Source organism: Lonchura striata, unplaced genomic scaffold, assembly GCF_046129695.1.
Source record: "Lonchura striata isolate bLonStr1 unplaced genomic scaffold, bLonStr1.mat Scaffold_91, whole genome shotgun sequence".
NCBI lineage: Eukaryota > Metazoa > Chordata > Aves > Passeriformes > Estrildidae > Lonchura > Lonchura striata.
The window spans coordinates 1,287,061-1,310,655 of NW_027461190.1; the positions used below are offsets into that span (position 1 = coordinate 1,287,061).

The 23,595-nt window shown below is 49.1% G+C and overlaps 1 protein-coding gene and 1 long non-coding RNA gene across 2 annotated transcripts in view; one reads left to right on the plus strand and one right to left on the minus strand.

Moving 5' to 3' along the window:
* LOC110484634 (uncharacterized) overlaps positions 1-23,595 on the minus strand; it is a 164,290-nt gene that overhangs the window by 105,403 nt on the left and 35,292 nt on the right. The window contains exons 4-5 of the mRNA XM_077790796.1: positions 16,282-16,869; positions 1,010-1,813 (exon numbers count right to left, since the gene is read on the minus strand). Coding sequence (XP_077646922.1) covers positions 1,010-1,813; positions 16,282-16,869 — 1,392 coding nt within the window. The remainder of the gene's footprint in view (positions 1-1,009; positions 1,814-16,281; positions 16,870-23,595) is intronic.
* On the plus strand, positions 7,913-9,121 carry LOC144248818 (uncharacterized). The gene is made up of 2 exons (XR_013342052.1): positions 7,913-8,036; positions 8,484-9,121. It is a non-coding gene; the product is annotated as an uncharacterized LOC144248818 (long non-coding RNA).

Sequence of the window (23,595 nt, forward strand, 5' to 3'; positions counted from 1 at the left end):
GCCCTGGAGCTGTGACCCTTCCCTGGGGAGCCTGGGCAGTGCCCCAGCAGCCTCTGGGCAAAAACCTTTTCCTGAGATCCAACCTCAGCCTGCCTCGACTCAGCTGCAGCCGCTCCCTCCACTCCTGTCCCTGGGCACCAGAGTGAAGAGGTTCCCTCAGCCCCAGCCAGGGACCCGCTCCCAAGGCTGCTGCCATGGCCACCAGGGCTGGCACCAGCTGGGATGCTCGGTTTCCACGGGCTGGGGTTCAGGAATGGCATTTCTCAATTTCCTGCTCCTGCTAAAACCTTGCATGCACTCATTGCCCTCCCACCTTCCATTGAATGAAAAAAGGGAAAGATCCCAGGCTGGGATAAGAACAATTTACTGGGAATAGCAACGAGATGAGGAACAAACAGGAATAGAAAAAAAATTGACAACAGAAGGGATAAGAAAACTATTTACAGGGAAAACTACATCACCATCAATTGTATCTTCCTGGCCACGTGTTTCCTCCTGCATGGAAAGGACACCCGTCTCCTCAGGGAAAGACAGAGAGAGTCCCTTTCCTGCCCCTGGCAATGACCTGAGGTGGGAGTGAATGTAGTGACAGGGCCATGGCCAGACCCTCATGTTCTTCAATCCCACATCAGGTCATTGGTAGGGGCAAGAAAAGGGACATATGTCTTCCCAGCATGGATCACAGGGAACATGGATCACCAGGGCTCTTCCCAACATTGTCCTCCAATGGGGAATGAAGATGGATCAGTGCACAAAGCTCTTCCTGCAGCTGGGGAATTTTCAGGACTTCCCTTACCAGTGGCTCCGTTGGTGTTTGGTCAAGTGAGAGCTCCGGGTGAAGCTCTTCCCACACTGGGGACACAAGTAGGGCCTCTCCCCAGTGTGGATGCGTTGGTGGCTGACAAGATGGGAGTTCTGCTTGAAGCCCTTACCACAGTCGGGGCAGAGGAAACGCCTCTCCTCGGAGTGAACCCGCTCATGCAGGAGGAGATTTGAGCTGCTGTGAAACCTCTCCCCACAAGTGGGGCACATGTAGGGCCTCTCCCCAGTGTGGATGCGCTGGTGCATGATGAGGTGGGAGTTTTGCTTGAAGCCCTTCCTGCAGTAAGGGCAGCGGAAGGGCCTCTCATCCGTGTGAATCCGCTGATGTACAAGGAGATTGGAGCTGCTGTGAAACCGCTTCTGACACTTGGGACACTCGTAGGGCCTCTCCCCAGTGTGGATGCGCTGGTGCATGATGAGGTGGGAGTTTTGCTTGAAGCCCTTCCTGCAGTAAGGGCAGCGGAAGGGCCTCTCATCCGTGTGAATCTGCTGATGTACAAGGAGACTGGAGCTGCTGTGAAACCGCTTCTGACACTTGGGACACTCATCGGGCCTCTTCCCAGTGTGGATGCGTTGGTGGCGGACAAGGGCAGAGCTGCAGCTGAAGTCCTTCCCACATTCCCCACACTCATAGGGCCTCTTCCCAGTGTGGATGCGTTGGTGGCGGACAAGGGCAGAGCTGCAGCTGAAGTCCTTCCCACATTCCCCACACTCGTAGGGCCTCTCCCCAGTGTGGATGTGTTGGTGGCTGAAAAGGGCAGAGCTGCAGCTGAAGCCCTTCCCACATTCCCCACACTCGTAGGGCCTCTCCCCAGTGTGGATGCGTTGGTGCCTGATGAGGTGGGAGCTCCAGCGGAAGCCCTTCCCACACTCCCCACACTCGTAGGGCCATTCCCCAGTGTGGATCATCAGGTGTCGTTTCAGATTATTGATCTGCCTGAAGCTCTTCCCACACTCTGAGCACTCGTAGGGCTTCTCCCCATCATGCTGCTGCTCAGGGACCACCAGCTCCGAGCTCTGCCTGGAGCTCTGGCTGAAGCTCTGTCCACCTTCCTGGCCCAGAGTGGGTCTTTCCTCCTCAGAGCATCCTGGGCTGGGCTTGCAGCCCCTCCTCCTGTGGTGTCGCTGGGGATTTTCCTCCCTGTTGGATTCCTGCGCTGTGGAGTTGCTTAAAACAGCTTCTTCCATAAGGTTCTGCTGCAGGGATTTATCCTTCCTGGTCTCCATCCTCAGCTCCTGCTCTGGGGTAGGAAGGACAAAGAGAGGATGGTATTTGCCTCCGTGCCACAGGGAAGGGCAAGGAGATCCCCCCAGGGCATCCCCAGCAGGAGGGCACCAGCAGCGGGGCTGTCCTGCAGCCGGGGGCTGTGCTGGGCTGGGAGATGGAGCAGGAGAGAGGGGGAAAGGGGCACTGACTTCCTCCTCACCTGCTTGTGGGTCCTGAGGCATCTTCCTCTTCCTCACAACCTTCTCCATGTGGCGAATGTTTGGGTATGGGAAATCCTGTTTTGGGAGGAAAACAAGTGATGAGCAAAGTGAGTTTTGTACTGGCTTCAAAGCAAACCAGGGGGAGAGTCTAGCCAGAATGACAATTGAATAAGAAAATTAAGATCAAAGCAATGATACAGAAACGCTGGTTTAAACTCACAGAATCAGGATATAACCTGACACGCCGTTGCTCAGGGTGGTGGTAGCTGTCTGATGAACTGGGGGCTGCAGTCCGGCTGGAGTGATGAACGTGATTCTGTCAAAGCAGTGATCCTGTAGAAGGGTCTGGTCTTCCTCTGAAGGTCCAGTGGTGCTTATGGAGCTCTTGTCCTCTGGGAATCCAGTAGGCAAGGTGGTCATGGTGTTGCAAGGGTGAGATTATATCCACATAGGAATGCTTGGTTCCTCCCCCTGGGCGGAGCATCCCACAATGGGATGATGTAATTTTATCAGTCCTGCAGTGACACTCAATGGCCCATTAACAGAAGATGGCCCCTGGAGAGCGTTATCAGGGCTGAGCCATGGAAGAGATAAAGAACACTGCCCCACCTGTTGATAACAGTTTATGGAGATGGGGACTGAAAACACTTTTGGTTACATCTGACACTGTAACCTGAAACAGTGAGGCAATCCCTGCTCGGGGTGGGGGGTGAACACCACCCCCCTTACCCAAACTGGCTCAGGTGTAAAACCCCCACCCTGGGAAGGCCACGCACACAGGGGACAATGTCACACTTGCCCCGCCCCATGGGACATTTCTGTCCCTGTCACTCCCTTGCTCTCCCCCCTTTTCTCTTTCTTTCCATCTCTCTGTACCTCACATGTACTGTTCAATAAAATCCACTTTGGATTTGGTCTTGCTAGCACCTTAATTGGGGCAGAGGCATCTCTCTAACAATTTTGTTAACCAGATTGCAACATTATTTTGGCAGAGTGACTTCAGGGCACTGTTGTCTGATCCCAAGTGCCTTTGACAACAGCCTGGTTCCCTCCTCTGAGGAGCTTGTGGCTCTTTCTGGAGGAAATCTTAGAAACTACAATGCAGCTTCCTCTTGAAATGAACAGGGTCTATGCCTTTATTAGTGTTCATCTCTTTATTAAAAAGTCAGCTCGGCAGGGGGGAGTTGTAGCTTCTTCTGGTAGCCGAAGGGTGAGAAGGCTGCAGAGTCTGTCCCTGGAGTCTCCATGGCACGCTGGTAGCCAGAGGTGAAGAGGTGTCCAGTCTGTATCTGAAGTCCGGATCAGCAGAGCGTCCTCTCTCCTTTCCTCCTGGCACACTGGTAGCCGCAGGGTGGGGGGATGTGCAGAGCCTGCTGCCGAGGTCCAGCAGCAGCTATCCCTCTCCTTCCCTCCTGGTAACACCAGGAAGAGTGTCTGATTCCTTGTGCCTGCTTCCCACAGCCCAGTCCAATCTGGTTCTCTGCAGGTTATAGTGACAGGTTAAACACAGACTAGGGATGGGGTTCCCTTTTCCCCAACCAGCACACCCATCCAGCCCCCTCCACTGTGCCCCTCTTTTTCATTTTGGGGTGTTTTTCATCCCCAAAAACCCTCTCCCATGATTCCACTGGCTTATTTTGCATTCTAGTCCTAGTTTGGGTGGGGGTGTAGGTGATTCCCAGGAGCGATTAGCTAATTAACATTTCAATGTCAGTACTTAGTTCGAGCCAAGTGTCCCTGCCAGGCTGTTTTGTTCATAACACGCTGAGCAACTTTTGGGAGAACTTATGAGGAAAATTGCTTTTGTGGGTGGCCATTGTAAAGAAAATATTTTGTTGTCCTTCTCTGAAAAGTTTGTTAAAATCACTGGAGGAAAGGGAACAAATGATACCAACGAGACTGACAAGGATCATTCACCACGCGGTGAGGAACACAAGGCTACTAAAGTCCTACAAGAAGCCCAGCTCAAGTAGCTAAATTCCCAAATAACTCCTGAATTCACGGGCTTTTGGGGGAGAAGCATTATTTTCTTGGTCCCTCTCACCTTTGTGACAGCTACACAGACCTTTCCCTTCCTTTTAATAATCTGTATTGGGACAAATTTCGACTTTTCTTTAATCAGAACCTGCCAGCATCTGAGCTGGAACTGTGCTGGAACTGATGAAATTTGGAATTGCCACAGAATTGCCTCTGTTGTTGGTTTATTAATGTTTGGGATTTGTTTGCATTTTCAATACAAGTGACTTGTGGGAAGAGCAAATCTTCCTCAAGGCATTTTATGGAGGGTTAAATTTGATTTCTGCTGAGTTTGTTTTGTCCAGTGCTCAGAGGATGCTCAAGGGGTCTCTGGTTTTGGTTTGTCCCTAATTTTCTTCCAATTTGTCTTTATCACTTAAAAGCACTTGAAAAATAACTAAAATTGTTATTGACCAGAGATGTCAGAAGTCCCACCATTTAAGAGGTATTTGAGGTGGAATTTACTGTTTGGGAACATATTCTGGAGGATTTGTGGCTTCTTGGGGGATATCTGGTAGTATTCTCCATATCTTTGCACTCCAAATAACAAGGTGGATTTATCTGTCACCTCAAAATGACTGAATCCCACTGGAAACCCCTCAATCTAACCCCAAAATTGCTCAATCCCACCTCAAAATGGCTGGTTCCCACCTCAGCCCCATGCCAAAATTACTCAATTCACAGTCTCCAGGATGAGATGGGGTTGGAAGGAGATTGGGAGAAGTGAGATCCAAATTTGAGGTTGTGGGATCAGAATTGTGTGGGGCTGGGTGGTTGTGATTTATTTTGATAATAAATAAAACGATCAGAATTATTGATTTCTGTCCCATTCATTTTCTGTCAGTTCTGGTTTGCTTTTCAGAGTGCTGCCTTCTCAGCTGATTTTGTGACCTCCTGTCCCAGACTGAAAAGCAAGATGTGTTCTATTTGCCATCTGCATGGCAGTTGTCCTGTGTTAAGTGGGCAGTTTTCCTTATCTCTTCCACAATCAATCCTCCCTCAGGGGAGACATCTGCTGATAATGGGCTATTGAATGTCACTGCATGACTGATAAGAACTGTAACATCCCATTGTGAGATGCTCCACCCAGAGGGAGGAGCCAAGCATTCCTACCTGCATCCAGTCTTGAGATTCTGGCCCACCAACACAGCTTTTCTGGGCTGGATTTTCCAGAGGAACAGCTGCCTCTTGCACTGCCTCTTCCGGAGAAGACACTCTTCTCTACAGGATCACTACTCCAACAGAACCACACCTATCACTCCAGGAGGACTGCAGCCACAATTCCAATTGGACTGTGACCAACAACCTGTTCAACAGAGTGTCAGGTTGTATTCTGGCTCTCTCAGTGTTGTTCTGGTTCACTGCATTGTTCATATTTTCATCTTCTTCCCTAATAAAAAACTGTTATTCCTCCTCCCATATTTTTACCTGAGAGCCCCCCTTAATTTCAAATTTATAACAATTCAGAAAGAAAGAGCCTACATTATTTCATTTCAGGGGAGGCTCCTGCCTTCCTTAGAAGACACCTGTCTTTCCAAACCAAAACACCTCCTTTCTCTCCTGCCTTCCTTTGCCTGCTCTGTTTCTCTCTCAGTGTCTCCCTTGAGCCAGGGAAGCTCCCACCAAAGACCCTGCCCTGATTTCATTCCCAATCCATGAGATGCAACAACCATGGGTGAAGTTAGGAAGGCTGGTAGTGAAATGTCACTGTAGGATCTTGCTCCACTTGGCTTTTGGCTCTTCCATATGAGCTTTGCCTTCAAGGGCAGGAACATCTTTTCCTGTCTGGGAACTGGAATTCCAGCCCCTGGGAGTGTGTGCCATGGATCCCAGAGGGGCATTCCCGAGGCTCCCAGGGTTCTGCTCCTGCCGTACCTCCCAAGGAGCTCTGCAGGGCAGGGGACAAGGTGCAGCAGCTGTGTTGGTGCTCAAGTGCCACAACGGCCCCTGGTTCCAGAAGTTTCTGCACTGCCAACAGCGGTTCCTGGGTTCCATGATGCCCTGCTGTGTCCCCATGGATATTTGGTGCCATGAAGTTCTTCAGTGTCACAATGGCCACCTCGCTCCATGAGCTTCTGCAGTGTACAAATGCGCTCCTTGGACGAGCAGTGTCACCATGGACCATTGGCTCCATGCAGCCCCGCTGGGTCACCATGGACTCCTTGGTTCCATGAGGTTCTGGGGGTGTCTCCATGGTCTCCTTGGATCCACAGTGTCACAATGGACCACTGGATCCACGTGGCCCTGCTGTGTCACCATGGCCCCTTGGTTTCATGGGTCCCCAGGGTCACAATTGACTCCTTGCTTCCATGTCACACCCTCAGTGCCAAAATGGCCTATTTGTTCCATGTGGAACACAAAAGATTGATAGAAACATTGAGCAAATCCTGCTTAACACAGCTGGGAACATCTGTTTGCATTCCAAAGAGAGGTTAAAGGTGAGGCTGGCACCAGCAGCTTCCATCTGCAACAGAGATCCAGGGAAAGGACAGGGACAGATAATTCAGCTGGGAGACTCAGAGAATTCTGCTTCCAGAGATCAGCTCTGGTCATACTGTCCCCTGTAGAAAGGTTGACACCCACTGGCACTGTGTCCCAGCCTGGCTCTCCTGAGGGCTTCTGCTTGCGACACACGTCCATGGAGAAGTTTTCCTGTTGAGAAAGAAAGTCAACAGGAAAACTTCTCCTGGACGTGTGTGCAAGCAGAGCCCTTAGGAGAGCAGGTGGGACACAGTGCAATGGGCTGGGACATGGAGCTGCAGAGCTCAGGGACAAGGTTCTGCTGCAGGGCACAGGGATGTCAGTGCCAGGTGGGCAATGTCAGACATGGTGAGGCTGGGGGTGAGGAGCAGCTTGTCCAAACAGGGTCAGCCCTCAGGGGGCTCATTCTTCTACATGCCCAGACCTCCTAAGGAGACAGTGAGCATCAAGATCACTTCTATCAGCTCTTCTCTGAACTGGAAAATAAAAAATACTCTGTTAAAATAAATAATTAATGTTCCATTAAATCTCTTTTCTTAAAGGATCTTTAAACTGACTCCAATCTGCTGTACAGGGCCTGAAAACTTGTAGACAATTGCAGGAAGAGGAAGCCCGCCCCACCGAGGGCTTTGTGTACTTTAATGAGCCCTACAATGGATCTTCAGCTGAGTCCAGGACCCTCAGGCACTGAGAGAAGGCTGAAGAAGCTGCTCAAGGAGTCAGAAGCAAAACTCCAAGTCCCTTGGAGCATCACAGAGCCCCAATGAGGGCAGGGACTGCCAAAGGCTCCCAGGGACTGGTGAGAGCAGATCCTTGAGGCCAGGATTGCAGGGAGCCCAAGGCTCAGAGCAGGGAACTGCAATGCTGAGCAAGGCCTGGGCTGGCTGGGGGAAGCAGAAAGGCCAAGCCCTGAGCCCAGCCAGGCACAGCAGGGCCTGTCCCTCACGGGTGGCTCGGGGCTGTTTGTGGGGCAGGGGGATGTGAGGGGCAGCAAGGACAAATGCCAAAAATCTGCAACCCCTGCCAGTCTCCTCAGGGAGGGGCATGGGAGAACCAAGGTGCAGCCCCTCTGTCGTGGTTTGACACAGAAAGAGAATTTTTTTCCCGAAGGAAGAGGTCAATTTAGATATTGACCAATTGAAAGTAGACACGCCTCTGAGAACACAGAGGGGTGAAAGCAGAATTCCCAGGGGAACTCGCTCTCTTTGGTTCCGGTCAGCGTGCAGTGCAAACCTCCCCTGCCCAGCCACAAGCTGGGTGGGGGAGGGGAAGCCCCCATGGCCTGAAAGGTAGGTCCCAAGGGTGGTGGAAGGACTGGAACCGGGCTGGCCCCTGCAGATGGAAGGGTGGAAGAAATCTGGGATGTCTCCATTTCCCCCCCCCCGGTTTCTCTCCGGAGGGGGAGAGAGAAAGAGACGGCAGCGATCCTGTCCTGTCAGCAATTCCACCGAGAGGAAGGAGGAGCGGGGGGAGCTCCAAGGTGCCCAGTTGTGTGGGAGTTGCTGGATGTCCGGGCATCGAGCCATCCCTGGGAGTTCAGACTTTTAACCCTTTCTTGAGAAAATGAAAGCTTTGTGAATTTTCCTTTCCCCTCCTCGGTTTGAAAGAGAGGAAGATGGACACCTTGGACCCTGGGATGTTGGAAGGAGGAATTCTAGAGGGGAGGGGGACAAGGAGTGGCTTTTGGCTGGACTTTTCCATGTTAGCCACAACCTGAACCAATCTTCTCCTTCAAGAGGGACTGTGTTTTGGGATGATGCCAGTGAGTCAAGAGACCTGCTTCGGCTGGGAAAAAGACAAAATTGGAGTGAACAGAGAAAAGGTTAGGGGGTTTGTGGTGGCGCCCCCTTGCCCTGGAAAGGAAAGAGAAGAGAAGAAGATCTCTGTTCTTGAGCCCTCGGCCCCAGGGGAAAATGGGGGGGACTGTGGTCCCAAACAATGAAAAACTGAACTGTTGTTTTCTCCCCTCTTGGCAGGGCATCCTTGAAAGGAAAAATCCTAAAGGCAGTGACCATCCATGCATTGTGGTGAGAGCACTGTGCATGGCAAGGAGAAGGGTCACCATGGCAAACTTTTTCTCCGGGCGGTGCCATGTGTGACATGGAAACACAGGATGTTCCAGCTGTGTTTCTTGGGGGGTCTGTGGCACAGGAGAGACTCTGTTCCCTTGATGGACTGAGTGTCGATTGTTTGGAGGGTGGAAACCTGATTGGGGTCCAGATTGTGTCTCACTGTGGTTTGTTGGAGTTGGGTGGTGGGGGGAGGAATGTTTTGCAAGGTTTTCATTTGATCTTTGTGTGTTTTTTTTCTCCTTCTTTAGTTTTCTCTTTTCTTTTGTAGTAGTAGTTTAATAAAGTTTTTTTTCTGTTATTAAGCTTGGGCCTGCTTTGCTCTATTCTAGATTCCACTTCACAGCATTCAAGGGAGGGATCACATTTTCATGGGGGCACTGGCATTGTGCCAGTGTCAAACCATGACAACGGTCTATGTGCCAATTCCCATCCCCCCCATTTCCCACACCACTCAGGATTTCTCACACCTGGGTCTACTCCTGGCTCAGGGGTCTCTTCAGCCCCGCTAGAAATCTCAGCCCTCATTCTAGAGAGACTGCAGACTGTAGAGAGAAAGCTTACCAGATTAAACACCAGGAAGATGGTCTCTTTAACAGTCAGGGGAAACGGAACATTCTCTAATAGGGAGCTGAGAGATTCAGAGGAGAAGAAGGAAAGCAAAGGCTGAGAAGCCTCATCCCCTGCTTCCCCTCTAACAAACTGGCTGCACAACCATGACCATGAGCCATGCATTCCTGGAACAGACTTCAGCACCTTCATAAACCCCCTGCAAGCCATTACACCCAAGCCCAACCTGATGGATATTCTGGTCAGTGGTCTTCTACTGCAAAAACTACGTATTAGGGACAATACTGGAGCTATTCCTGGATAAGAAAATAAACCTAGGGACCATAGAGGGATTAAGATCTCTAAAAAACCCTAGGGACCAGAAACACATACAGGCCTCCACTCTAAAAAGACACTATGAATTCAAACAACAAAGCCAGTAACTGCTCCATACTAACACAAAGTAATTGGAAGCAAAATATGATTAGAATGAGTTTGTTGTTTTTTTTTTCCCTCTCTCCAACCATGAAATGGGAAGCAAAATATTTGTCCTAGTTCAGAGCAAATCTGGGAGAAAAACCTCTGGAAGGAGCCCCCAGAAAAGAAACCCCCATGGCCCCTCCCCACCCACCTGATTCGGGAAGAATTTTCTCTGAAAGAAGTGGAAAAGAACCTGTTTATTTAACAAACAAAACCCTTCCCAGCACTAAAAAAATGAACAACAACAGATGACAACAAAACTCTTTCACCACTCTGCAGAGATGACAAATCCAGAAAGTCTCTCCTGGGGGTGGTCGCCCGGGTCTGGGCGCTGAGGATTGCTCTGGGCACTGGGGATGGCTGCTGCAGATCACAGAGCGCAGGCTCCCGGTGCTCCTCGGTGTTTCCCAGATCCCAGTCCGGAGCAGGTTGGATGGTATTCAGGAAGAGGAAAGGAAAAGAAACAGTCCAGGGAAAGAACTGGACTGCTCAGCTAAACTAATTTAAAAAGCAAAGGCAAAAGCAGAAGCAAGCCAAGCAAGCCAAGTAAAGCAAAAGCCAGCCAGCACTGGCCTCTTCTAGACAGCAGAGCATGGGGGGAGGTGAGCCGGCTGATAACAAGGCAAAACAAACCTTCACTTTCAGAGTCAGTTCTGAAAGCACAGAACAGAATATCAAACATGAACAGAACCCACGATTGGAGATACAAACACCAGAACCTCACCCTGGGACATTCCACTCCTTATCTCCATATCTTCAACATCATGTAAAAACTTCATCAAGTTAAAACTTCCATCTTTCACTTACTCATACACATTTCCTTCCATCTCAATTACTCAAACCTTCAACACTTACACATTTCCTTCTATTTCACTTGCTCAAACCTTTGACACTTACACATTTCTTTCTGTCTCATGTCTGTGTGTTTTCATGCACAGACACTGGCAGCAACATCCAGCAAACAGTGATATTTGCACGAGTCTCACCCCACAATCAGATCCCCCTGAGGTACACATCGTGTTGCTCCATCTCTCTGCATTATCCACCATGTACAACCTGGTCCCTGAGCAAAGACAATCCCACAAATGGGTTTGTCTGTACTCGAGGCAGAATTGATCCACACTGATTTCCCTAACAAACCTCTGACATGTGCCACTGGGACTTTATCTCCATCTACTCTATTCAGGGGCTCAGACTGGGCAGGACCTGCTCGATTGGTGGAACCTTGGCTGTTAACTAACCAGGTGACCTTTGCTAAATGCTGCTCCCAATTTTTGAAAGATCCCCCACCCAATGCTTTTAAGGTGGTTTTTAGCAGTCCATTGTACCTCTCCACTCTGCCTGCAGCTGGTGCGTGGTAGGGGATGTGGTACACCCACTCAATGCCATGTTCCCTAGCCCAGGTGTTGATAAGGCTGTTCTTGAAATGAGTCCCATGGTCTGACTCAATCCTCTCAGGGGTACCATGCCTCCAAAGGACCTGCTTTTCAAGGCCCAGGATGGTGTTACGGGCTGTAGCATGAGACACAGGGTCGGTTTCCAGCCATCCAGTGGTGGCTTTTACCATGGTCAGCACGTAGCGCTTGCCTTGGCGTGTCTGGGGCAGTGTGATGTAGTCAATCTGCCAGGCCTCCCCATACTTGTATTTGGACCCCTGCCCACCATACCACTGGGGCTTCACCTGCTTGGCCTGTTTGATGGCAGCACAGGTCTCACAGTCATGGATCACCTGAGAAATACTGTCCATGGTTAGATCCACCCCTCGGTCTTGTGCCCACTTGTAGGTGGCATCTCTGCCCTGATGGCCTGAGGCATCACTGGCCCATTGTGCTCATAGCAACAGCCACTGGTTGAGGCTCACCGTCTGGTTTAGCTGCTGGCTTAGGCTCCCTGTCTGGTTTAGCTGCTGGCTTAGGCTCACTGTCTGTTTTAGCTGCTGGCTTCCAGCCGGGGCTGTTGGCTGCAGCCTGAGTGACTGGGATCGCTGCTGATTTATCTCCCTGCCCCCCTTCCTCTGTCTGCTGCCCTACAGTATCTAGCAGGGTGTGATAAGCACATGCCAGGGCCCAGCTTGCTGCAATATTTTTCTCCTCAGACTTATCATGGCATTTCTCTTTCAGGTACATTGCCACCTCAGCTGGATTCTGAATTTGTTCACATGGGAAGTCCCAGGCTTTAGGGTCAGAAAATTCCTTTAAGATCTGGCCCATATGCTCCCATTTCTTTCTTGAACTCCCTCACATCTCCTGAGTTGAGAGGTACCTCCACATAACTATTCTCAGAATTTGGGTTGGTTGTCCCTGCTGACCAGCACTGGGGTTAGGGATCATTCCCAAAGCTACTTCCCTTCATGGATATAGAGCTTGCCCTTCCCTTTCTCTTTCCCCCCTTGTTAGACTACGAGTAACACAGCAATTTTCCTCAGGGATAGGCTCTGGGATTTCTACCTCTTGGTTCTCAAAATCTCCCCCTTGATCTAAATCGGGGTAGACTGCGGGTGGTGCTGGTCGGGGTGGAGGAGGGGGAGGTATGTATGGTAGAGGGGGTGCAGTTGGAACTTCCTCAGGCTTTTTATTTTTCTTTTTCCCTCCCTGGGTGCTTAAGGCAAAAAGTTTTGCTCTTGTTTCCCCCACTATCCAGAGAGCAGCAAACTTGCTCTCTTCAATATCAAAAGGTTCTCTAGAGTTTACATAAATGTTTAATGCCTGGTAAATCCAGACCTTGAAGTTTCCAAACAGTGGCCAAAATAAATTATCACTACAGATTTGTTTTCCTCCCCATTCTTTTATACAATAATGTATCATTTTTGCCCTATCCTTCCCTTTCCTTGAAGGATATTCATCCCAAGATTTTATCATTAGACCTAACGGACTGTCAGGGGGGATCTGGGGAAGCGTTACCGGGGTCCCCGTCCCCATGGAAGCAGAGGGCTTGCTTTTCCTCTGTCCCATCTCCCAGGACACCTTCAGGCACACACACACTCGCGGCCCCTGTTGGTGCCCTGCCCCTCGCGGGCTCTGCAAACCGCACTACTCAGAGCTCTGCCCGTGCCTCGTCCTACAAGGACGTCTCACGCGTTATGCCCTGGGATCCCAACCCAACTGAGCAGATCCCCACTTTTATACTCACGCTGTCCTGCATCTTCGCCCGGCTTCGTGCACAAAGATTACGGGGTTACTGGTATCCCTTGTGCTCAATACCGAATTTGGGTTCGTCGGTAAGGGTCTGGGAAGGAAAAGCCTGCACCAGGGCCGCTGCAGAGGCAGCGGGGCGCCTCCCTGATTAGGAATTCCCACCCGGTCACCCTTATCCGAGTCATGGCACTGAATTTGTTATGGACAAATTCAATTGGGGAGGCTAATTAGAGATAAATCAATTAACAAGAATTTATTAAGCAAGTAGTATTAAGCAAATGAACAGCACTGGGCGGCTGGGGAGCCTCTGCTCTGCCACAGCGCACCTTCCCCTTTGACCTTTTTGTTTTTATAGTCCCTTTTTATTTCTGGTTGACGTATTTTCTCTCTGTGCACTCTGTGCCGGTACAATTGGTTCCTGGGGGGTCTTTTTTTCTGCCTGTCTTGGTTCGACAAGACAGGAGTCTGTGAAAGAAGGCAAAGCCTCCTGTGTAATGGAGAACGGCAAACCCCCCTCCCTCTGAATTACCAGGATCTTTAAATTAAAAGGCTCTCAGGCAAAGATATGGGAGTGGGAGTAACAATTCTTTACTAGGAGAAAACTAGACAACAATTTAAAAAGGCAAATGCAATCGGTACAAACAAAACCAGTGAAAGAAAAAAGTCCAGAACCTGAGGGGTGCCAGTATCAGTTCTGCTGGGACGATTGCTCCCCTTGCAGTGGTTGATGAATTGCAGCTGCAGTGGTGATCTTTAGAAGGGTATAGTTTTCCTCTGAAGATCTGGTGGCAGTGGGGGCCGGTCTTCCTCTGCGCCGGGGTTGCCTCTGAGCTCCACCGCCGTCGCCTCAGCGCGCTCCGGCTGCTTCGCTGCGAGTGCCGCCGAAGAGAGCTGCTTCTCCGGGAATCCCGCGAAGAGAAAAAAACGAGCTGCTTCTCTCCCTAAAAGCTACCCCTTTATACCATAATAGAGTGCTTGGCTTCCCCCTCTGGGCGGGACTCCCCTCACTTACCAGCCCGGCAGGGAGTCAGTCAATAGTGTATAAACAAACCATTGCCTTTACGGGGCAAACCATTGTCTCTGAGAGAGATAACAAAACCTGTCCGACAGGTTTGCCTTCAACAGATGGCAAATAGAATACAAGCTTATTTTACAACCCAGGACACTGCCCTTGGTGGTCATAGGAATGAAGGCTCCTCATCTTCCTTGCAGATTGTCTTTGGCCTAAAAGTTAACTTGTATATAATTAGTTACACAGTCTTCTATGCTAGTTGCATTCCCTACTCAGTTCAAATTCTTGTCTCCTTTAACACTCATTTTGATGAACAAAGACCTTTTTATTTATTACACCCACTCTCTCCCACTGCCTCCCAGCATGTCCATCTCTCTGCTGCCCTCGAGCTCCCGGCCCAGCCCCGGCCGCCTGCTCCCATCCAGCTGAGGTGGTTCCAGGGCCAGCAGGAGCTCTCTGTGGTGGCCACCGACGTGGTCCCCAACGGGGACTGGACCCACCAGCTCCTGGTGCTGCTGGAAACCCAAACCCGGGCCAGGCTCACCTCCACCTGCCAGGTGGAGCATGTCAGCCTGGAGCACCCTGTGAGCCGACACTGGGGTACACGGGAGGAACTGGGGGTGCTGGGAGAGCCACTGGGATGTGCTGGGACCACCTGGGAGGGAGTTGGAGGGAGCCTGGTTTCAATGGGAGAGGAGGTTGTGGGTTTGGAAGGGCTAAGAAGGCATTTGAAGGATATTGGGGAGGGTGGGATGGGGTTCTGGGGGTCCTGGTGGCACTGAAGAGGGACTGGGAGAGGCTTTGGGGGTCCTGGGGCAGTGCGAGCGACTGGAAGGAGGCTGTGGGATCCTGAGAGGGACAGGAGGGGCTTTGGTGGGTCCTGGGGAGGTCAGGAAGGGATCAAGAGGAAGGTTTCAGGGGATCCTGAGTGGGCTGGGAGCAACCAGGAGGGTGCTTGGAGGGCCTTTGGGTGTCTGTGAGAGTTTTTGGGAGATCCTGACCCCTGCGGACCCCCAGAGATGCTGCCGGATGCTGCCGCAGCAAGATGCTGACAGGAACTGGAGACTCCTGAGTTGGGTTTTGTCTTCCTGGCACTGGGGATCGGGTTCTACCTGTGCAAGAATGTCTGGGGGGGTCCCGTGAGTCGTGTCTCCCCTCCTGTGGAGTGTGTGTGCTCCCCGGGGCCCCCAGCCCGGTGTCACCCCCTTTTCTCTGCCCATAGAGTTCCTGAGCCGCCGGCGGCCGCAGCCGCTCCCCGTGGCCTTGGGCCCAGCCGGGACCCCCGCTCCATCCCCACGCTGATTTTGGGGGGGTCGTGTCCCCCCAGCCCTGCTGTCACTCTGCCCCTGCCCGCCTGCTCCCAGTGTTCCCAGTAAAGCTTCCCAGTTAAACCCAGCCCAGTTCATGGGGGCACTGGGGAGGGACTTGGGGGGACCCCACGGCGGGGCCGGCCCTGGGCAGGGAGGGCGGGTCCAGGTGGGGAACACTGCCTGCTGCGGGTCTGCCCGGCAACTGGTGAGTCATCAGCCCCGCTCTCGCTGATTGGCTGACTCTTCTCCACCGCGTTCTCTCATTGGCTGAGGAGAGGCCCGGCAGTGCAGAGAAGGAACGGGAGAGATCCCGCCCCGAGCACCGGCACGGGGACAACAGACCCGGCCTGGGCACAGGGAGGGAATTTATTACCAACCAAACCACGGCAGCACCAGGAGAAGGGAAAGAAATCCCTCCAGCACCTTCCCCCACCCAACGGGGATCACCCACAACAGGGTTATCCACCATGGAGAGACGGGGACATACGAGTTTAGACCAAAGCCAATTTTATTGAGTCTACCAGGTGTTTATACAGGGATTTACTTGTATGGGGCTTATAGAGGACTCTATTTTTGGTAACAATTTCCCATTGGTTACACATTCTTGGTGATATCCAGTAACCTGGGAACATTTATCTTATCACAAACACTCGCACCATTTTTTCTGGTCATTTCTTGCCCAGGGAGACTGAAACTGTGTCTGTGTCTCCCACAGTTTTTGCTCAGTCAGGCCTCGGATATCGGGCCCCTTGATCAGCTCCATTGCTTTACTCTCTGTTTTATTCCCCATATGGGGGCACCAGGGCTCTGCCCCACGGGGGTCACTGGGGATCATCCAGCCCAGATCCTCCCATGGGGGATGGAGCTGCAGCAGCGCACCAAGCTCTTCCCTCACTCCAAGCTCTTCCCTCACTCTCTTCCCTCACTCCAAGCTCTTCCCTCACTCGGGGCACTCACAGGGCTTCCCTTAGTGGTGCCTCCGTTGGTGTTGTGTCAGTTGAGAGCTCCCGGAGAAGTTCTTCCCACACTTCCCACACTCGTAGGGCCTCTCCCCGGTGTGGATGCGCCGGTGTTCAGTGAGGCTGGAGTTGCGGTTGAAGCCCTTCCCGCAGTCGGGGCAGCGGTAGGGCCTCTCCTCTGTGTGAATCCGCTCATGTAGGAGGAGATTGGAGCTGGTCTGAAACCTCTTCCCACACTGGGGACACTCGTAGGGCCTCTCCCCAGTGTGGATGCCCTGGTGTGCTTTCAGTTGGGATCTCCACCCAAAGCTCTTCCCACATTCCAAGCACTCATAGGGCCGTTCCCCAGTGTGGATCACCTGGTGTTCGAACAGGCTAGACCTCTGTATGAAGCTCTTCCCACACTTCCCACACTCGTAGGGCCTCTCCCCAGTGTGGATGTGCCGGTGCACGGTGAGGTCGGAGTTGTGCTTGAAGCCCTCCCCACAGTCAGGGCAGCGGAAGGGCCTCTCCTCTGTGTGACTCTGCTGATGTCTGAGGAGATTGGAGCTGCTCTGAAACCCCTTCCCACACTCTCCACACTCGTAGGGCCTCTCCCCAGTGTGGACCCTCTGGTGCTGGATCAGGCTGGATCTCCAGCTGAAACCCTGCGCACATTCCAAGCACTTGTGGGGCTTCTCCCTGCCATGAGGCTTCTCCAGGAGCTCCGAGCTCTGCCTGGATCTCTGCCCGCCTTCCTGGCTCAGGGGGCTCTTTCCTCCCCGCAGCTCCCTGGGCTGGGTTTGCAGCTCCTCCTCCTGCAGCATCTCCGGGGCTTTTCCTCCTCCTCCATCCAGCCACACCCTGGAAATGACAAATCCTGATTTGACAGAAAAACAAGAGAAAAGCTCCTTTTACTGGAGATTCCTCCTTGCCCAAGTTCATCTCAGGAAGTCACTGGGAATCTTGTGTCTATAAGAACCTACAAAACACCAAGATTTAGCTCAAAAATCCTGCAAACTTCAAGACACAGTACAAAACCTCCCCAAACATAACAGCTCAGCAAATCCACCTCCAAAACATAAATATTCAGCTGCCACATAAAACCAAAGCACCAACATTTAGCCCAAGAAAGCTCAGAAACACCAAGATTCACCCTGTGAAAATCGTAGATCCCCCTCCACAGTCACCTGCTGCATGTGGGGGGAGCAGCGCTCCTGGGGCTGGGGGAAGGCTGCAGACACAGGGAGGGGTGGAACCTTCTGCTGCTTCCTCTTTCTGCTCCTCCTCCTCCTCCTCCTCCTGTGTCTCTCCTCTTCCTCCTGCTATTCCTCCTTCTCCTGCATAATCCCACCCTCTCCTGCCACCTGCATCCTTTGACCATTTTGTTCCTCAAGCCTGCTTCTCCTTCCCTTCTCCTCCTGCCCCCAGGCCCAGCACCCACTGCCGGCTCCCTCTTCCCCCCACACCCACAGCATCCCAGCGCAGGGGCAGGGATGGAGCTGGGGCAGGTCGGGCTGGGGCAGCGCTGGGCTCTCGGCCGCTCCCGCCCGCACTCGGTCCCCACTGCAGCCGCTCCCGCCAGGACAGCGCGGGGGGGCCCGGCCTTGGCGCTGCCCCACTCCCACCTCCCCAAATTCCCCTCGCGGGGCCATGGGGCCGAGGGGGGGGGGCAGGTGGGGTCCAGGTGGGGAATGCTGAGATAATTTTAAGAGTGGGTCCCCAAGAAGAAGAATTGGAATTTGTGGTAGACACAGGGGCAGAATTAACCTTTCTGTTAAATATTCCAAAAGGTTATAGTGTAAGCAAAGATACCGTAATAGTAACAGGAGCAAAAGGAGAGAGTTCCACAGTACCCGTTATTAAAAATGTGGTAATAGAGGGAGAAACTAAATTTTGGATGAGGGATGTTTTCTTGGTCCCAGGGGCAGGTAGGAATTTGTTGGGATAAGATTTACAGGTGAAATTAGGAATAGGGGTTGTTCCAGAAGATGGGAAGATGACAGCTAGACTTTTAAAACTAGGCCAGGAGGATGGAAGAAGAATTAACAAGGAAGTTTGGGCTGGGGAGGGAAATAGGGGAAGATTAAATATTGACCCCATAAAGATTACAACTGAGGAAAAAAAAATTGTCCCATACGTGTACGGCAGTATCCTGTATCTTTAGAAGGACGGGAATGTTTAAAGCCAGTAATAGAAGGACTAACAAAGGATGGGACATTAGAACCTTGTATGTCTCCCCATAATACCCCAATACTCCCAGTAAAGAAGCCTGACGGGAGCTATAGACTGGTACAAAACTTAAGGGAGGTTAACAAAGGAACTCAGACCCGCTATCCAGTGGTACCAAATCCTTATACTCTTTTCAGTAAAGTTCCTCCCCAGCATCAGTGGTTTAGTGTAGTAGACCTTAAAGATGCCTTTTGGGCTTGCCCATTAGCCCAGGAGAGCAAGTTATCTTTGCTTTTGAATGGAAGGACCCACTAACTGGAGAAAACAGCAATTAAGATGGACAAAACTACCACAGGGGCTTACAGAATCCCCAAACTTATTTGGACAAGCTTTAGAAACAATACTACAAACTTTCCCCACTCCCCCTGAAATACAAATTATCCAATATGTGGATAATCTTTTACTTTCTGGGGAAGCTGAAGCTGAAGTTAGAGAGGCTACTATAAAGCTTTTGAATTTTCTTGGGGAAAAAGGATTAAGGGTATCAAAAGGGAAGCTGCAATTTATAGAATCAGAGGTAAAATATCTTGGACACTTGCTTAGTAAGGGTAGTTGGAAGCTCAACCCAGACTGAAACACAGGGATTCTATCCCTTCCCCCTCCCTCTTCAAAGGGGGAAATCAGAAAGATACTCAGATTATTGGGATATTATAGATTGTGAATTGAAGGAAATACACAGGCAGTAAAATTTTTGAATAAAAAAAAAATGACAGAGGGAGATGATATAAAATGGATCAAAAAGGATAATGAAAAATTAAGAAAAAAGAAGTTAAACCTAGCCCCAATATCAACTTTAAGCTTACCTTCACTAGCAAAACCCTTTCATTTGTATGTAAATGAAAAAAAGGGGGTAGCTCATAGGGTTTTGTTTCAAGAGTGGGGAGGAGTAAAGAGACCCGTGGCTTATTTATCAAAGATGTGGGATCCAGTAAATCAAGGCTGGCCAGTGTGTATTCAAGCTATAGCAGCTACTGCAATCCTAGTAGAGGAAAGTCATAAACTGACTTCTAGAGGTAAATTAATTGTGTGCACACCTCATGCAGTACTAAATTTCTTCCAATTTGCATTGTGATTTTTATCTTGAAATACATAACTTACTGTACTCTAGGATTGAAAAACTAGTTTACAGCTGTGACATAGCAAAACCTGCTATTAATTTGAGTCAATGCAGGCTGTTCAATCAAGTGTTCTCAGTGTGTAAAGTTAAACTAAAGGTAACACCAACCGCTTGGTAGGTCAATGAGAAACAATTTTCCTTCCAACCAGTCCTTTTTCATGTACCCAAATGTGTTTTGCTTTCTTAGTTTTTTTGTTTTGTTTGTTTGCTAGTTTTTCTGGAAGTGCTAACTACTTGCAGTGTATCTAGAACAGCAAATAAAATTGTGCATACAAAACACTTGTAAAAAAATAGGGCTCATTTTTTCCCAGAATGGGAGGTGGCTACATATAGAAAAGGGAAACTACAAAGCTAGATGAAGAAAAAGTTTCAGTATCTTCTAATGTAAACAGTTTGTTACTTCCAGCATCACAGTGGGTGTGTGACACACACATATGAAAAAGATGGTGAGGGAGATCTCTGTTTACTACAGTTTCCTATTTCTTGAATGAGTTAGAGAGCTATGAAGCAATTGTGATTCCTTGTGTGGATTACCCAGGCCTGCAGGGAGGGCTTGGCCATGATTCCCTCTGTGCTGCAGGCAGCCCTGCAGCGTGGCAGCAGTGGCTTGCCTCTGGTGAGTTTGCAGGCAGGGTGCTCCAGCACTGCAGTGCTCAGGGGCAGTTTCCTACTTTGACACCAAAGCTTAAATTCAAGAGTGCCTCTTCCCATCCAGTTATTGTTTGTACTGTAAGAACCTCTTCAGAGAGTGTCTCCTGGCAGTCAAAAAGAGAGTATTGCAGAGATAAATTCCTTACTTGCTGTCTCCCCCACTGTATCCACATTTTGTCTATTCCCTCTTCAAATTATAGATTGGTAAAACTCATGCTCTGTGTCCTCAGATGCCCTTCCCAAATCAAACCTTGGCTTCTTTGCAAATTATATTGCACTAACAAGCATTGCCTTAAATTTTTTACTGCAGGCAAGATCACTTCAGAAGTAAGTTTTTGTTTACCTTGTTCCTACAACCCTTTCAAGCTTGTGAATGGAAAATTGTGACAGCAAAATAAGTCTTTAGTTTTAGCACTGTCAGCTGTGGGTAGCTGGTAGCCTTGGTGGAGGGTGCCGTGAATTACAAGCCTGCAGAACACACATAACAAAAGTAATTAAATTTGTAAGGAAGTTGAAAAAGGAGGGAGAGGTGATTGGCAGACTCACCTCTCCAGGATGTAGGACTAATGTTAGAAAGTGGACTGATATTGGAATGTGGATGTTGAAATGTGAAGAGAGAAAAAGAGAGCGAAAGAGAGAGAAAGGGAGAAGAGAGAAGAAGAGAGAAAAAGAGAAAGAGAGAGAAAGGGAAAGAGAGAGAAAGAGGGAGAGCGAAATATGCCCCAAAGTCCCCATACTGCAGCTATTTGTAAGTTCTCCCCCATTCCTGCTAGACAGAGTGACAACAAGGGGAGGGGAGTGAGGAAGTACAGACAAAGGCAAAGCTGTGAAAAAGAGGGAGAGCTGGACCACCAATAGAGATAAGATCAAAGCAGAGATAGCTGACTCTCACAATGTGCTTTATTTTTTTAAACAAGACTTCTTTTTTTTCCTTCTGATTTTTGTTGTTAAGGAAAGGAGGCTTTTGTTTTGAAGAATGGGGCTGTAAGACTAAAACAGTTGGATGTTGCCTAAAAAGCAAAAAACCAAGAGATGTGATACATCTTGTGTAAAATTTGGGCTAGTCTTTTTTTATTTAACTAATTATAGCTCACAAGAAGAAGAATTGGCCTCTGCAGCAATTAGCACAGCTGGATACAAGAAGAAGAAGCAGCTATAGAAAAAGTTTTTAGTTAAACCCAGAAAGTTTTGAAGAAAACTAATGGTGAAAGTTAATGCAGTATTGTTTTTCTTTTAACACTGTGTTATTAAGAAGTCCTTTCCAGGTACTACTAAAGCAGCAATCCCAACCATGGAAAAGAGGGTGAATTCATGCCAGCAAAATAAAAGAATTTGTGAAGAAACGTGAGGAATGGACTATCACATCTAAACCGGGTGATACCAAATTGACTTTCAACCAGGACTGGGTGGTAATGGTTTGGGAAGAGCCAAATGATCCAAGGCAGGTACAAAGAATAACACCTAACTGAGAAATAAGGCAAAGCTTGCATCACTGGTTCTAAGCCCTGCCTGAATAAGCCCTGAGACGCCTCCGACACCTCCTTGGCAGAGGAACACTGCCACTTCAAACAGTAGGATCGGGAGTGTTTGAGTCAAAGAGTTCTTATAGTCTGGCCTTAGCCTGTGGCTTGTACAGGCAAGAAGGGAAATTGCCATTAATACTATGCTGTATACTTTATTTGATTCATCCCCACATTGGACATGGCAGCTGGGTTATAAGTGAATGTTTAAATTATGAGAATAATTGGCATTGTAGCTCACAAAATCTATGTTCTCGTTGCAAGAAGTATTGAGTACTGAATCAATCCCCTATACAGAAAGACCTCAAAAACTGAAGTAATAAATTGCTTTTGTAGATGGGGATTATCAATGCCTGTGGACTGAGAGATACCTGAGGAATGGTGGAAAACCACAGTTAAAAGGTGTCAAAAACAATTTGCCTGGAAATGAGTAAAAAAGGAGTGACAAGGGAAACAGAGGGCAAGCCTGGATTGAGCACTGTACTCACCAGCGAGAAGATCACACGTACCTGCTGTGGGCAGCAGCCCCACAGGCAGGGGAGGTGGGGGTATAAGCCACGCCAGACCTCTGTCATTCCTGTTTCTGTCTCTCATTTGTTGTCTTTTCCCTTCTGAGATAGCAGCAAGATCGTGTCACAAATGCTACAGAAAGTATCACATGAAAAGAAACCAAAGTTCCTTTTTGTTACACACACCCATGTCAACAGCCACTGTTATAACCCATCCAAATTAAGTACCTGCAGGAAAAAGGGGGAAAATTATCACATTACAAAGAATTTAGGAAAAAGTAGTAATACTTGGGGCATGGAATGTCCAAAAGGAGAGAGATGGATTTGTTTTACATTTGATCTTAGAAATATAGTCCAAGATTCGGTAAAGAGACAGTTAGTAAAAAAAAAGGTAAAACAAGCACAGCAGTCTAGCTCTGTGTTAACCCCAAATTATATCCTGAGTCATATTAAATGACTCCAAGCAGTTATAGAGAAGATAATAAACAAAGCTGCTCAGGCATTGGAATTAATATGGAGTCTGCAAAGCCAAACATCACCTGCAATGCATTAAAATAGGTTGGCTTTACGCTATTTATTGGCTAAAGAATGGGGTGTACAGATTGTTGAAAATAGATGGCAATGAGGATGTCATCCTGGAAAAAACAAAGGATATCAGAAAAAAATTATGACCCTGGTATCAGTCCAAAAATGGGAAAATAACGTTAAAAACTAGCAGGTGGGGTAATATATTGAGAATGGGATGGTGGAAGAAATTAGGATTCTTCCTTTTATGTGTTACAAGTGTTTTGATATTTCTTCTTTGTTTAATCCCATGTTTTATTTGATTACCAACAGAGTCCAAAGAATGCAAGAGGACAGGAAATATTCTTTATAAATCATTTGGCTTGAGCAGTAAGAGGTGGGATTGTGAAAAATGCATATTTATGATTGGCTTTTCGCAAATGTTACAATGAATATTATATGTGCAATGTTAGAAAGTTATGCTGTATTAATTCCCTTACATATTGTGTTAAGTGTAGTTTTAGGTTACAACATAATGTTAAAATAGAGATTATGTATGTGGGGGGAGTTTTCTTTTTAGGAATGAGATGCTCCCTTCGAAGAACACCTAAATCTTCCAAAGGAGAGGAATTTATGGCTTCTGGTCAGGAGAAGCTAATTTCTTCAGGCCTTGCTCAGACTTGAAGACGCCAGGGGATTAAAGGGAACAGTTGACATACAACAGAGTTTCTTGTTTAGAACAGAATGTATGCATAACCATGAAGAATGTATGAATATGCAACAAGTGTCTTGGTTTAAGGGTGATTCCTTTGTTCACAAGTCA